The sequence below is a fragment of the Cuculus canorus genome, chromosome 24 (assembly GCF_017976375.1).
Source record: "Cuculus canorus isolate bCucCan1 chromosome 24, bCucCan1.pri, whole genome shotgun sequence".
NCBI classification, from domain to species: domain Eukaryota; kingdom Metazoa; phylum Chordata; class Aves; order Cuculiformes; family Cuculidae; genus Cuculus; species Cuculus canorus.
This window is the reverse complement of record NC_071424.1, coordinates 5,635,250-5,650,189: the sequence shown is the minus strand read 5'-3', so window position 1 is coordinate 5,650,189 and position 14,940 is coordinate 5,635,250. Positions and strand designations below refer to the sequence as shown.

The window sequence follows — 14,940 nt, the reverse complement described above, 5'->3', positions numbered from 1 at the left end:
GAAAGAGGAAGGGAAACCTGCAAGGGTTAGAGCTCTGGGCGTTGAGCAGAGCGGTGGGTGGCAGTGATGGACTGAAGCCAAGCCTGAGGCTGCTGGTGGCTGCAAGGGAGCAGAGTGCCTGCCCTGTGTCTGCTGCGTGGCCCTTGGCCCGGGAAACTGCATTGTTTAGGAGGAGGCGATAGCCTGGAAAACTGTAGGTTTTCCAGCTAAGATGCTCAGCAGCTGGAGCGGAGCAGCCGCGCTGCCGCAGCCTTTGAGCGGAGCTGGTACTTGAGCGGGATTTGAGTTGGCTCCATGCCTCTGTTGTAAATATGCACAAACTCGTGAGTAAACACACGCTTCCTCCCCCCATTTCGGATGACCTGTGACACCCCAGTCAGTGTTCTGGAGGTCAGAGAAAATTGTAGGATCGTGATACCGATCTCTGCTTCCTTGGCAGAGAAGGCAATGCTCTATCCTGCTGTAGGAGCCCATGACGTGGGTTTATCGGAGCCTTGCACAAATCTTTTATTGAAGTGGAATTGGTTTTGCAGTGAGTATGGTTTAAGGGGGGCTCAGGGGTGCTGACAGCAGCACCAGCATCTGGTGCAGCATCTGTGCTGGGAGCTGTCAGATGTCTGTGAAGAAACGGTCTGACTTGAGCTGTGCTTCCACTCTGTGGGCTGTCAGGGAGAGGGGAAAAGGGCCCTTCAACACCGCCACAGAGCTTGGACACACCAACTCCAACTACTGAGGCTGGGAATTAACTCGGACCTCAGCAGGTGCACGGCGCCCAGCCACGCAGGGGAGACTCATCCCTGCCTCCTGCTCCACACACAGCAATGGCTGTGAGGCTGGGGGCGTCACTGGCAAGCAGAGCTGCACCGAGGAGCAAAATCAAAGCAGCATGAATGTTGTTTTCTGTCTGAACCAGCTTCATTTGTTAGCTTGTGCTCCGCTGCGAAGCTTCCCTTCCGCTTTATGTGCAGACACCTGCAGGCCAGCTCCATTTTTCACTCCCCTACACATAGAATTGTGGAATGGTTTGGCTTGGAAGGAACCTCAAAGCCCATCCAGTTCCACCCCTGCCATGGGCAGGGACACCTCCCACTGGATGATGTTGCCCCAAACCCCATCCAACCTGGCCTGGAACCCCTCCAGGGATGGGGCAGCCACCACTGCTCTGGACAACCTGGCCCAGGGCCTCCCCGCTCTCACTGTGAAGAATTTCTTCCTAAGATCTTGGTCTCCCCTCTTTCAGCTGAAAACCATTCCCCCTCATCCTATCCCTGCACTCCCTGATCCAGAGCCCCTCCCCAGCTTTCCTGGAGCCCCTTTCCCTACTGGAAGTCACCCTAAGGTCTCCCTGCAGCCTTCTCTTCTCCAGGCTGAACAACCCCAAATCTCTCAGCCTGTCCTTGTATGGGAGGTGCTCCAGCCCTTGGATCATCTTTGTGGCCTCCTCTGGACTTGCTATAACAAATGTGAGCATAGCATTTTTAAAGGGGAAAGCCCTTCTGCAGGATTGTTTCCCTGCCCCATTTCAAATGCTTGATCTCTAGGAGGGAGAGAAGTTGGGCTTTGTGAGGATGTTGCCATCATCCCCTTACAGTTTACACAAAGCAGCACATTTAGGTTTGAACTTCAATCCAAGACGTAGTAAGCAAGTAACTCCTGTACAGAAATTTTAACTAGAGGAGGCTAAACATTCCCCAGGAGAAATTCCTTGGAAAGTTTGTACCTTTTCCACTGAAGGGGTCTCCATTAATTCAAGTCTTTGTGCACTGCTCCTCTACTCTAGAGAAATGCAAATGAAAGGGGATTGGAAGAAGTCTGGAAACAAGGCAAAGCACTGGGCAACAGTTTTCACATCAGGAGCAAAGGGAAGAAAAGGCCCATTTTTTTGCAGGTCATTTATTGATTTCTCCAAAGAAAGGCCACACAAACATACAGTGCGCAGTATCTGATCATTATATGATCTTGGTGAGTGACCCACGCTTCATCCTCAGCAACACAACTGCTAGAATGCAAGTTGGAGACCCCGCTAGCTGCACAGGAGGTGTTAAGTGGAGAGGGAAAGCCTTCAGCCCAGGTTTTATACTAGAAGCTGTGCTGGAGCAGTAGAGGAGAGTGGTTGTCCAGTAAGGAGGAGCTGGAACTGATGTGGGAGTGGAACGCTGGGCAGGTTCCCCAGGGTCAGGATGCCAGCTTGTGCACTGCTACAGTGATGCTGTCGTGCTTCTGGATCATGATATTCCTAGAACATGAAAAGAAGCAGCTAAGAAGCCGGCTGTGATGAGGAGGAGCTGACTTTGGTGAGAAACTGGAGAGGGGTGTGACTCAGTGGCTGCAGCAACCACCAACTCTGCGCTAGACTTGCTGGTCACTGAATCTGGTAACAGCTAGAATGGGAAGGGAACTGTGGAATCCTGTCCAGTCCTTGTGCTAAAGTGGGTTCACCTCCAGCAGGCTGCGCAGGAGTACAGGTTTGAATATGCCCAGAGAAGGAGACTGCATGACCAGTTGCTGTGTCCCCTTCTGCCCACTCCCATGAAGAATCACAGAATCATGGAATGCTTTGGGTTGGAAGGGACCTTAAATCACATCCAGTACTGACTCCCTGCCATGGATGGGGACACCACCCACTGGATCAGGGGCTCCAAGCCCCATCCAACCTGGTCTTGAACACCTCCAGGGCAGCCACCACTGCTCTGGGCAACCTGTTGCTGGGCCTCCCCACCCTCACAGGAAAAGATTTCTTCCCAAGATCTCATCTCAATCTCCATCTCCCCTCTTTCAGCTTAAAACTGTTCCCCTCATCCTATCCCTGCACCCTCTGATAAAAAGCCCCTCCTCGGCTTTCCTGTAGTGATACAGTCTTTGCTGACCGGCTACAGCATGAGTTTAATTAGATAAGGAGATACCAAGAAGCAGAGTTGCAGCAGCCACCACCATTTAAAGGGTTTCCTGCCGCTTTTACAGTTCCTGCTCCTCAAGGTGCTGTTAATCTAAAGAATTAACATGCCTATGGCAGTGACTACCTTCACCCCCATGGCTTTGCAGATGGGGCTTCTTCCAGGCCTGCCTGTTTAGCTCAAAACAGGGGAGAGCTGCTCTAGGGCTCTGGCTCTGGGGAGAAGGGGCACCCCTGGCTGGAAGCCCACCCGCTGTCTGACTCGAGGCACACCACAGGCGTATCGGTTGGGTCGGAGGTGAGCTTGGCTGCCTGCTGGGCGAGGACAGAGACGATGCCGGCGTGCTCATCGGAGAGGGTTCCTCGGCCTGCGAGAGGTGGGAGACAATGGGTCAACCATGTGTGCTGTGACAACGCTGGAGGGGATAATTTCCCTCACCAAGGGCTGATGCAGATCTTACCCTGTTACCCCCAAACCCACTTAAACTGGACTTACGCCACAAGAAGGCTCTGCTTTCCTCCGGGATGTGGGGGAAGCAGTGTCCCAGGGCCAGAGGTATCCATCCCCCTCCCCAGTGGGCTGACACAGCTTCTCTCCTAACTGTTAACCCCCAAAGCACCCAAAAGCCTGGATTTAAGTGGCAAGAAGGCTCTGCTTTCCTCTGGGCTGTGGAGGAAGTTGTTTCCCTGGGCCAGGAGTATCCATTCCCCTCCTCATGAGCTGCCACAGATTCTCCTTTAACTGTTACCCCCAAAACACCCAAACCCCTGAATTTAAGCAGCAAGGAGGCTCTGCTTTCCTCTTGGCTGTGGGGGAAGCAGCATCCCAGGGCCAGAAGTATCCATTCCCCCCACCATGGGCTGACGCAGTTTCTCTCCCAACTGTTACCCCGAAAATGCCCCCAAACCTGGATTTAAGTGGTAGGAGGCACTGCTTTCCTCCAGGCTGTAGGAGAAGTGGCCTCCTGAGGCCAGAGGTGTCCATTCCCCCCTCCCCAGGGGCTGACACCGCTTCTCCCCTGTTACCCCGGAAACTGGACTTAAGTGACAAGGAGCCTCTGCTGTCCTCTGGGCTGTGGGGGAAGCAGTGTCCCTGGGCTAAAGGTATTCATTCACCTCCCCATGGGCTGGCACACCAGCCCCTGGATTTAAGCGGCAGGAGGCCCCGGTGTGTGACCGCCCCTGTGGGGGAAGCGGGGCAGGTGTGGCCTGGGGACACCCGGGCGGGGAGCAGGGTGCCTCCCCGGCAGCGCTCGGTTACTCACAGCCCAGGTTGAGCCCCTGCGAGTCGGTGCAGAGAACGCCCACCACGGCCGGGCTCTTCATGCTGCGAGGGGAGGCAAACAGCGGCGGTCAGCGAGGGCGGGCACGCACCCCCCGCCCAGGCCCGGCTCCTCCCCGGTCCCCACAGCCCCTCAGGGCCCGTTCAGCCCCGTCCCTTCCCCCTCGTGTCCCCCCGGGCCCGTACGTGTCCTCCAGGTGCTGCTCTAGCGTCCCCTCCATGTCGCCGCACCTCTACTTCCGCCTTTCCGGGCAGCGGCGTCACCCACGTGACCCAAAGGACGGCGGCGCCGCGGGACCAAAAAGATTCGCGGCGCGAAGGCGCCCGCTCAGCCTCCCTGGGGGATCCTGCTGTAAATACTGGATTGATCCTCCCGCCGTGCCTTGTCCCCGTCCCTGCGAGCCTCCCGGGCTCCGTGCAATGGAGCAGCCCCTGCAGGCTCACCCGTGCACCGTGCCTTGAGCTGCGGGAGCAGCTGCAGGTGCAGGACACGCACCCTCTTGCCTCCCAGAGCATCCGTGCCCAGGCAGCGTTCTCATGGAACCATGGAATCATTGAGATTGGAAAAGATCTTTACGATCACCAGTTCCAACCAACAGCCCAACCCCACCGTGTCTGCTAAACCATGTCCCCAAGTGCCACATCTACATAATTTTGAACCCCCCCCATTGATGGAGACCCTCACTGCCCTGGGCAGCCTCTGCCAGGGCTTGACAACTGTTTCTTTGAAGTAATATTTCCCAATATCCAATCTAAACCTCACCTGGTGCAACCTGACACCATTTCCTCTCATCCCATCACTTATTACTGGGGGGAAGAGCGCAGTGCCCACCTCTCCACAACCTCCTCTCCAGGAGCTGCAGAGAGCGATGAGGTCTCCCCTCAGCCTCCTCTTCTCCAGGCTGAACAGCCCCAGGGCCCTCTGCTGCTCCCAGAACTCCTGGGCTCCAGACCCTTCCCAGCTCCGTTCTCTTCTCCGGACACGCTCCAGGCCTTCCAGTCACAAGTGGGGTTCCTCAGGGCTCAGTGCTGGTCCAGCTCTGTTCAATGTCTTTATCAATGACCTGGATGAAGGCATTGAGTGCACCCTCAGCAAGTTTGCAGATGACACTAAGCTGGGAGGAAGTGTGGATCTGCTGGAGGGTAGGGAGGCTCTGCAGAGGGATCTGAACAGGCTGGACTGCTGGGCCGAGACCAATGGGATGAGGTTTAACAAGACCAAATGCCGGGTCCTGCACTTGGGGCACAACAACCCTATGCAGCGCTACAGACTGGGGGAAGAATGGCTGGAGAGCTGCATGGAGGAGAAGGACCTGGGGGTGATGGTTGACAGGGACTGACCATGAGCCAGCGGTGGCCCAGGTGGCCAAGAAGGCCACGGCATCTTGGCTTGGATCAGACACGGTGTGACCAGCAGGTCCAGGGAGGGGATTCTCCCTCTGTACTCGGCACTGGTGAGACCACACCTCGAGTACTGTGTTCAGTTCTGGGCCCCTCACCACAAGAAGGATGTTGAGGCTCTGGAGCGTGTCCAGAGAAGAGCAACGAAGCTGGTGAGGGGCTGGAGAACAAGACTGACGAGGAGCGGCTGAGAGAGCCTTGAGAAGAGGAGGCTGAGGGGAGACCTTATTGCTCTCTACAACTGCCTGAAAGGAGGTTGTGGAGAGGAGGGAGCTGGGCTCTTCTCCCCAGTGACAGGGGACAGGACAAGGGGGAATGGCCTGAAGCTCCGTCAGGGGAGGTTCAGGTTGGATATCAGAAAAAAATTCTTCACAGTAAGAGTCATCGGCACTGGAACAGCTGCCCAGGGAGGGGGTCGAGTCGCCTTCCCTGGAGGTGTTCAAGGAAGGGGTTGATGAAGTGCTGAGGGACATGGTTTAAGGGAGTGTTAGGAATGGTTGGACTCGATGATCCAGTGGGTCCTTTCCAACCTGGTGATTCTGTGATTCTGTGATTCTTGGAGTGAGTGGCACAAAACTGAACCCAGGATTCGAGGTGCAGCCACATCAGTTCAGGGGGTCGATCCCTTCCCTGCTCCTGCTGGCCACCCCATGGCTGATCTAAGCCAGGATGCTGGTGGCCTTTTGGCCACCTGGGCCTCTGCTGGCTCATGTTCAGCCACCGTCAAACAGCATGCCCAGGGCCTTTGCCTCCAGACAGCTTTGCAGCCTCTCTCCCCCAAACCTGGATCTTCACGAGGTTATTGTGACCCAAGTGTGGGACCTGGCACTTGGTTGAACCCCATCCTGTTGGTCTCAGCCATGGATCCAGCCTTTCCAGGTCGTTCTGCAGAGCTTTCCTGCCCTCCAGCAGACTGACATTCCCACCCAACTTGTTTTGTCTGCAAACTGACTGAGGGAGCACTCAACAACCCTCATCCAGATCATGGCTAACGATATCAAACACAACTGCTCCCAGCACTGAGCCCTGAGGAACACCATTCCCGGATTTTTTTTCCCTCCCTTCTTTGTGTTTTCCTCCCTCTGCGCAGGACTGCTAAGGATTTACACAGCCAAATGGAATTCAAGTGATGTTTTAATCATGATGCCCCTGTCCTCCCTCCCCAGCCAGAGCATCCTCTCAGCTGCACCACCTCAAAGGATGCAGGGACACGACAACAAAGGGACACGGGTGGGAGCCTAATATTTGGAGCAAGAAGTACTATGCTGAACGGGTGCATACAGTGCAGAGTAGCGTTGAAAGTGACGCTCAGCCTGGCCCCGGCCTCGCCGCCGGTGCAGAGTGGGAGGTAATTTATGGTGGGTGCATCGCAAAGCTCGGTGACGCTAATAAGGTGCCATCTGAAACCGTTCCTGCCTGCGCCCGGCGATAGATCTTGGCTTGTCAGGTCAGAAAATTAAAATGTTATTGATGGGGGAAGTGAAATGCGGCAGAATTTTTTTATTATTTTTATGTTATTTTTCTTATGTTATTTTTCTTCCCTTTTTCTTAATCTGGGAGCTCTCTTGGGCAGCACCGAGCACCCCAATCCCACCCGCCCAGGGGCTCCCCCACTGCATCCCACCCTGCAGCAATGGCTGGGACTTATATTGCCTTTTTCAGGATTTTTCTTCGCCCTTTACCCCCAGAAGAAACACAGGACAAGACCACAAACATGTCAGGGGCTGCATCCCCCCATCAGCATCTCCTAAAGGAATCTTCCCTGAAATAACCACTCCCAGGCCATTCCCAGCTGCGGGATTTCTGGAAGAGAGGGCTTTAGGGGCTTTAGCCTGGCAGAGGCTGCCCAGGGACGGAGTGGAGTCCCCATCCCTGGAGGGATTTAAAAGATGGGTGGATGAGGTGCTCAGGGATACGGTTTAGTGGCGGATAGGAATGGTTGGACTCGATCCAAGAGGTGTTTTCCAACCTGGTGATTCTATGATTTAGCACTGGACTGATACTTCACAAAAGAAATTTAAGCGAAAAGAAAATTAACATTTAACAAATTAACAAAAGAAATGTAACAGAAAAAAATTAAACTGCGTGCCTCTGATCAGCCCCAAATTTCAACCCCCAGCCCATCGCTTCAGGCCTTGTTTCCCCCTAGGACTGAGCCCCCCATGACTCCCTAATTTGTACCCATGGACCAGATCTGGCAAGGATGCTCCATCCACTCAGCGAGGCTGGAGCTGCAGCTCCTCCTGGCAGGGAGCACTTCCAAAATAAGGCTCTGGAGTGTTTATTCCTCAGTGGGATAAGCCAGAAGGGACCAGATTAATGATGCTGGTGGGGAACTCTGGTGCCACGTAGAATTATAGAATCAGAGAATCAGAGATTTATAGAATCATAGAATTGGGTTGGAAGGGACCTCAAAGCCCATCCAGTTCCACCCCTGCCATGGGCAGGGACACCTCCCACTGGATCAGGGGCTCAAAGCCCCATCCAACTTTGCCTGGAACCCCTCCAGGGATGGGGCAGTCACCATTGCTTTGGGCAACCTGGGCCAGGGCCTCCCCAACATCAGTGTGAAGAATTTCTTCGTAAGATCTCATCTCAATGTCCCCTCTTTTGGCTTAAAACCATTCCCCCTCATCCTATCTTTGCACTCCCTGAGTGCCCCTCCTCAGCTTTCCTGTAGGCTCCCTACCACCCCCCATACCATGGGCATGGTAGCAATCCAGGGCTGGAAAAATCCATCTTGTTGGATCAGAATCTCAAACCCAGCTTTATTTTTGTTGGGGAAATGGAGTTTTATTTCCTGCCCTTATTGTGCAAAGGATCTTCACCACACTCTCTGCTTGCGCAGCCCCAGCCAGCGCGGATGAGGACATTAGGTGTGTGGTCTTGAGGATCCTCAGACGAATCCAAGGTAGACCGTGGGAGCCCATGTCCATGAATTGGCCATGGGAAGGTATCTTTCCTTCTCCTTCTCCTTCTCCTTCTCCTTCTCCTTCTCCTTCTCCTTCTCCTTCTCCTTCTCCTTCTCCTTCTCCTTCTCCTTCTCCTTCTCCTTCTCCTTCTCCTTCCCCTTCTCCTTCTCCTTCTCCTTCTCCTCCTCCTCCTCCTCCTCCTCCTCCTCCTTCTCCTTCTCCTTCTCCTTCTTTCTCCTTCTCCTTCTCCTTCTCCTTCTCCTTCTCCTTCTCCTTCTCCTTCTCCTTCTCCTTCTCCTTCTCCTTCTCCTTCTCCTTCTCCTCCTCCTTCTCCTCCTCCTTCTCCTCCTTCTCCTTCTTTCTCCTTCTCCTTCTCCTTCTCCTTCTCCTTCTCCTTCTCCTTCTCCTTCTCCTTCTCCTTCTCCTTCTCCTTCTCCTTCTCCTTCTCCTCCTCCTCCTCCTCCTCCTCCTCCTCCTTCTCCTTCTTTCTCCTTCTCCTTCTCCTTCTCCTTCTCCTTCTCCTTCTCCTTCTCCTTCTCCTTCTCCTTCTCCTTCTCCTTCTCCTTCTCCTCCTCCTCCTCCTCCTCCTCCTCCTTCTTTCTCCTTCTCCTTCTCCTTCTCCTTCTCCTTCTCCTTCTCCTTCTCCTTCTCCTTCTCCTTCTCCTTCTCCTTCTCCTTCTCCTTCTCTTCTCCTTCTCCTTCTCCTTCTCCTTCTCCTTCTCCTTCTCCTTCTCCTTCTCCTTCTCCTTCTCCTCCTTCTCCTTCTCCTCCTTCTCCTCCTCCTCCTTCTCCTTCTCCTTCTCCTTCTCCTTCTCCTTCTCCTTCTCCTTCTCCTTCTCTTCTCCTTCTCCTTCTCCTTCTCCTTCTCCTTCTCCTTCTCCTTCTCCTTCTCCTTCTCCTTCTCCTTCTCCTTCTCCTTCTCCTTCTCCTTCTCCTTCTCCTTCTCCTCCTCCTCCTTCTCCTCCTCCTTCTCCTTCTCCTTCTCCTTCTCCTTCTCCTTCTCCTTCTCCTTCTCCTTCTCCTTCTCCTTCTCCTTCTCCTTCTTTCTCCTTCTCCTCCTTCTCCTTCTCCTTCTCCTTCTCCTTCTCCTTCTCCTTCTCCTTCTCCTTCTCCTTCTCCTTCTCCGCCTTCCCCTTCTCTTTCTTCTCCTTCTTTTCCTTCTTCTCCTTCTTCTTCTTATTTTATTGCTGGACTCCCAAAAGGGCAGTGTGGGACAAAGCAGTGGGTGGTGAACATCCCCAGCTCCCTGTGGACATTGCAGAGGCTGCAGAGATTTCTTGCTCTGGATACGACCATGGGGGCCAGTGGATGCTTCTGTTGATGCCCCTTATTCCCAAGCACATTGGAACGTTGTCCTTTGCATCCTCCCAGAATGTACAGATCAAAAAAGAAACCAATAATTCAATTTTTCCCTGTCTTTTTAGCCACTTTAGCAATCCCTGGTCTTAATCCATTGTGCTCCCAGGAGATGTAATTTAAGGTAGAGGAAATATACTTCATAAATCAACATATTTACACATTATATTCAGATTCAAACAGACCCTCATTACTGAAAAAGATATTATTCCCTCTCCTGCTTCTTTTATTATCACAAATAAATGCAGCCGAGTCTCTGTTCCTACAGGATATTTATCAAAGAGCCACATTATTTCATGTTGTGCTCTTACGAGCCGAGAAGTAGGAGGCTAACTTTATTCTCGTGTTTTCTTTCATTCTTTTGTTTCTCTTTTTTTTTTCAATCACAAATTCTTAATTAAATTCTCAAGTAGACCCATCAGGGATAAATATGGATATAGAGGTCTACTTGACAAATCCAGCTATGTTGGCTTAGCTGAAAAAATAACCCTGGGAGTGGATGCGAGTGGGAGAGGTGTTTTTTTTTTTCCCTTCCACAGTGGTTTATTAATATTTTTTTTTTATACCATTAAAGATTCAGGTCTCATTTGTTCATTCTGAGATCATCAGGGGGAAGGAGAAAAAAAAAACCCCAGGGTGGTGGAGCTGGTAGGGGTTATATAGGGTGAGAGGCGTGGAGCTGCCACAGACCTGAGTTGCGCAGGGGAGACGGATCTCACCCTGGCACCATGAGCTGGCTCCTCCAAACCCTCTGCTTGCTCCTGCTCGTCCCCTCCTGCCCCTGTGCCGTCATCACCGGGGTAAGTCCAGTTCTATCCCCAGCCTAAGAGATTGATTTATTTATTTATGTCCGTATTTATTTGTTATTTCGGGCTATAAGGCAGGAATTGATGCCTTTCACCGTTTACTTTGGTTTTTTTTTTTCCCCCCACTTTATTTCTTGTTTCGTTTTCTTTTCCTATGCATGGATGCGGTTCCCACAGCCCACGTGAGTGTAAAGTCACTCTGGTGAGGTGGTCACATCAAACCTGGCATGCAGGAGATTTCTGGAAGCTTTCCAGTAGGGAAAAACTAATATCTTTACAGGCATCCCCCAGAGCATGTCCCCGATCAGGACGAGGGCTCCAGCACCCCGGGTTGTCTTTCTCACTCACAAATTAAGAGAAATTATTAAAAGAGGGGGGTGCTGGGGTGCAAAGGAGGGGTATGATGCTCACCCTGCGGTGTAAATTGGCTTTTGGGGCTCAGCGTGTCCAAGAGCTTCGTGCTGCTGAGCAAGAGCTGACCCGAGGGTGATGCTAAAAGCAAGAGGAGCAGCAAATTTTGGGGACAGAATCCAGGCTTTTGTGGTGCTGCAGGAGTCCGGATGTTGGTTTTAGTCAGGCTTACCTGAACCCCCGTCCTTTTTCCCCTGGCAGCAAAAAATCTTCTGTTTAAACCTGATACGAAGCGTTTGCATCCCAGCTGCCTCTCCACCTCTTCCCAACTGTTGTGGTTTGTGTTTGGCTTCAGCTCGCTTTTGGCTCCTCTTTTCCCAGACTTTCCTTGTTTTCAGACCTCTTTCTTTCAAGCTTGCGGGTGTTTTTTTGGCTGGATGTCCCCAACCCCTACTTGCACCTGAGCTGCAGCACCAGGTCAGTGGCATCTATCTCCATCCAGAGCCAAACAGACCCAGCAGCTCTTGAAATTATTGCTAGGGCTTAAATGACTAATTTTGAATAACCGGGGCAAAAAGGTTGGATGTGCAGCTCCCTGGGTGCCTGCATCAGCCCCTGGAGTTTGCAGGGAAAGGTCCCTCATTCCTAGTACCTGATTTTTAACAGTATTTGGGTGTTATAAGATAGTTTGGATGCTCAAGGGGAATCAGGTTCCCTTCAGAAAAGGGAAGAATCTGCAAAAATCCCTTTATTTCCCCCCCTACAAGAGGGCTGCACCCCAAAATTACCCTGCTCTCTCCTTTGCCCACCTGTTTTTTAACCCAGTTGCGTATTCCATCCTTTTTCATCTGGGCGAGCAATGGGCTTGGGGGCCCCCAAGGAGAGAGGTGTCCAAGGAGGGGGTGAATCCAGAGTGGAGATTAGGGTGAGTCTTGACAGTTCTTGTTGTGCCGCCAACCAGATGTCAGGAAATTGGGTCAGAGGAGGTGTCAGGGGTGCAATGAACTGTTCTAGTGACGATAATACGGCTTGGGGAGGAAAAAAGGTGCCTGCTTGGTGCTCAAGGTACTCCCATCCACCTCTTCTGCACATCCTCATGGGCTTTCAGGTGTGGTGGTGAGCTGGTACAGCATTGCACCTGTGCCTCAGTTTCCCCATCCCAGGGGAAGAGGGGACTCTTTTCCATTTTCAGTCTGCCTCGGGTGGGAGAGGCTGAGTTGTTGCCATTCTCTGCTCCCCGCTACCACCAACACCACAAAAAGCACTTGGCATTTGCATTGTTTAGCAGGTTTTACAGGCTCAGACGCACGATGTGTGCACACAATGAAGGATCCGGACAGTGAATTCTTCCCTCAGCGCCGCAGCTCTGACTTGACACCAATGCTGCTTCTAAGTTGGGCAGCTGCAAACTTTTCCTATGTCCCTCCCATCATTCCTGCGTGCACGAGAGATTTCCCCCTTCACTCTGCAAACCCCATCCCTCCCAAGCCAACCCGTGCCCTGCCCCAAAACCTCCCCAGCTTAACCCAAAATGGGAGAGCTAGAAACAACAACCCTCTCTCCCTCAAATCCTCATTAAGAGGTTACACCCAGCAGCTTGGCACGGGCTGATTTTTCCCGCTGGGGGTCCAAAAGAGGTTAGCGATGCTTTCCCAGGCCAATCTCACTAACCCATCACCATCCCTCTCCCCAGGCCTGTGAACGAGACCTGCAGTGTGGCAGCGGGACCTGCTGTGCCGTCAGCCTCTGGCTGCGGGGGCTGCGGATGTGCACTCCCCTGGGACAAGAGGGGGATGAGTGCCACCCTTTCAGTCACAAGGTACCAACCTGGGGATGTCCAACCAGGGGGGCTGGAAGAGGGCAACAAGGACTGGGCAAAGGGCATCGAGCTCTTCACATGGGAGAAAAGCTCTGTTAAAACCCTGGGATGGAGAAGGGGGTTGTTGTTGAGGGGATGAGGCTTCAAGCAGCGTCGTAGCAGTCCACGAGCTGGCAGGATGCAGCTAGTTTAAGCCTCTAAAGTATTTTGAGCAACCCCCTGCTTGTCTGCACCACCTGAAATCCTAAAGATGCCCCATGGGTGCTATAGACCTCAACTCGGAGCTGAGTTGCCTGCCCTTTCCACTTAAAGAAAAGCGCAGGCTGTGCTGCTCCAAATTGAGTTGGAAATGCTCTTCCAAGCGTGGAGAAGCCGAGTTAATGCCATAGAGCTGCCCCAGCACTGTGATTTCTGTCTGATAAGAAACCCCAGCGCACTGGGCTTAGCGCGAAGCGCATCACTGCTGCAATCCCTCCTCTGAGAGGATTTAACGGCAGCGTCCCAGACTCGGGGGGGAGCATCCGACTCTGCGTTCCCATATCGATTTTGCATGATGGGAGCAAGATTTAATGATGCTGCTCCGTCTGCTCGCACAAGGAAAGAGCAAAGGGCTTCAGAGGGATCAAAAATTAATTTCAGGCATATTCCCATTAAACCTCTGAGAAGAGCCAGAGATTTTCTCAGGGCTTTGATCCCATTTGATAATTTTTCAGCTGCGGCAGAGCCCTGACACCTTCATCTCTCTCTTATCTCTATGCAGGTCCCTTTCTTCGGGAAGCGCCAGCACCACACCTGCCCCTGTTTGCCCAACTTCATATGCTCTAAGTTCCTCGACGGCCGCTACCGCTGCTCCCTCGACTTCAAGAACATTGATTTTTAGGGCACTGCTCGCGGCTCCCTGGCTGTGAGTCCCCAACACCCATTTCTTGCCCTCTCCCATGGCCATCAGGTGCCCACATAGCACCAGGCAGCTTTAAAAGTGCTTTTCCAAGGCAGACAGTGCTGTTATAAGCTATATGTCGTATGGGGAAACTGAAGCACTGGTGGGTCATGCTGCTCTGACATTTGGTTTAGCAAAGCTCTGCCCCAGCCCAGAGCAGGATCCGGCTCCAAATCCTCTGCAGAGGACAGGATCGAGTTGTGTAGCAATTGTCTGTGGCTTCAAAAATCCCTTTCACAAGATGTTGTCTGCATGTAGTGGGTGCTGTCAGCTAGCTTGCACCTCCCTCCTTTCTTTTATACGGTAAAAATCAAGGGTGATGCCATTTGGGAAGACTGAAAGTAGATGCAGAGAACTCAGCAGCCAAGACATTCCTTCTGTGGTTTTTATCACAGAATCACAGAATCACCAGGTTGGAAAGGATCCACTGGATCATCGAGTCCAACCATTCCGAACACTCCCTAAACCATGTCCCTCAGCACTTCATCCACCCGTTCCTTAAACACCTTCAGGGAAAGTGACTCGACCCCCTCCCCGGGCAGCTGTTCCAGTGCCGATGACTCTTACTGTGAAGAATTTTTTTCTGATGTCCAGCCTGACCCTCCCCTGGCGGAGCTTCAGACAATTCCCTCTTGTCCTGTCCCCTGTCACTGGGGAGAAGAGCCCAGCTCCCTCCTCTCCACAACCTCCTTTCAGGCAGTTGTAGAGAGTAATAAGGTCTCCCCTCAGCCTCCTCTTCTCAAGGCTCTCTCAGCCACTCCTCGTAACCCTTGTTCTCCAGCCCCTCACCAGCTTCGTTGCTCTTCTCTGGACACACTCCAGAGCCTCAACATCCTTCTTGTGGTGAGGGGTCCAGAGCTGAACACAGTACTCGAGGTGCGGTCTCACCAGTGCCGAGTACAGAGGGAGAATCCCCTCCCTGGATCTGCTGGTCACACCGTGTCTGATCCAAGCCAAGATTCCATTGGCCTTCTTGGCCACCTGGGCCACCGCTGGCTCATGTTCAGTCCCTGTCAACCAGCACCCCCAGGTCCTTCTCTTCCATGCAGCTCTCCAGCCACTCTTCCCCCAGTCTGTAGCGCTGCACAGGGTTGTTGTGCCCCAAGTGCAGGACCCGGCATTTGGCCTTGTTGAACCTCCTGCCATTGGTCTCGGCCCAGCAGTCCAGCCTGTTCAGATC

The 14,940-nt window shown here is 52.9% G+C and overlaps 2 protein-coding genes across 3 annotated transcripts; one reads left to right on the top strand and one right to left on the bottom strand.

The window, feature by feature from the left end:
- Positions 1-1,862: 1,862 nt before the first annotated feature.
- On the bottom strand, positions 1,863-4,444 carry LAMTOR5 (late endosomal/lysosomal adaptor, MAPK and MTOR activator 5). Of its 2 annotated transcripts, none has more exons than XR_008453474.1 (4): positions 4,362-4,444; positions 4,159-4,220; positions 3,021-3,261; positions 1,863-2,236 (listed from the first exon to the last, which is right to left on the bottom strand). XR_008453474.1 is itself a non-coding variant. In XM_009564330.2 (4 exons), exons 1-4 carry the CDS (start codon positions 4,394-4,396, stop codon positions 2,176-2,178), a joined length of 276 nt encoding a protein of 91 aa, XP_009562625.1. In that variant the 5' UTR covers positions 4,397-4,444; the 3' UTR covers positions 1,870-2,175. The 2 variants fall into 2 exon arrangements, 1 of the variants encoding a protein (XP_009562625.1); XM_009564330.2 differs by having other exon boundaries at positions 1,870-2,236; positions 3,144-3,261.
- Positions 4,445-10,522: 6,078 nt separating this feature from the next.
- Positions 10,523-14,007, top strand: PROK1 (prokineticin 1). Its single transcript, XM_009564329.2, has 3 exons — positions 10,523-10,644; positions 12,695-12,820; positions 13,581-14,007. Exons 1-3 carry the CDS (start codon positions 10,573-10,575, stop codon positions 13,698-13,700), a joined length of 318 nt encoding a protein of 105 aa, XP_009562624.1. The 5' UTR covers positions 10,523-10,572; the 3' UTR covers positions 13,701-14,007.
- The last annotated feature ends 933 nt before the right edge of the window (positions 14,008-14,940 follow it).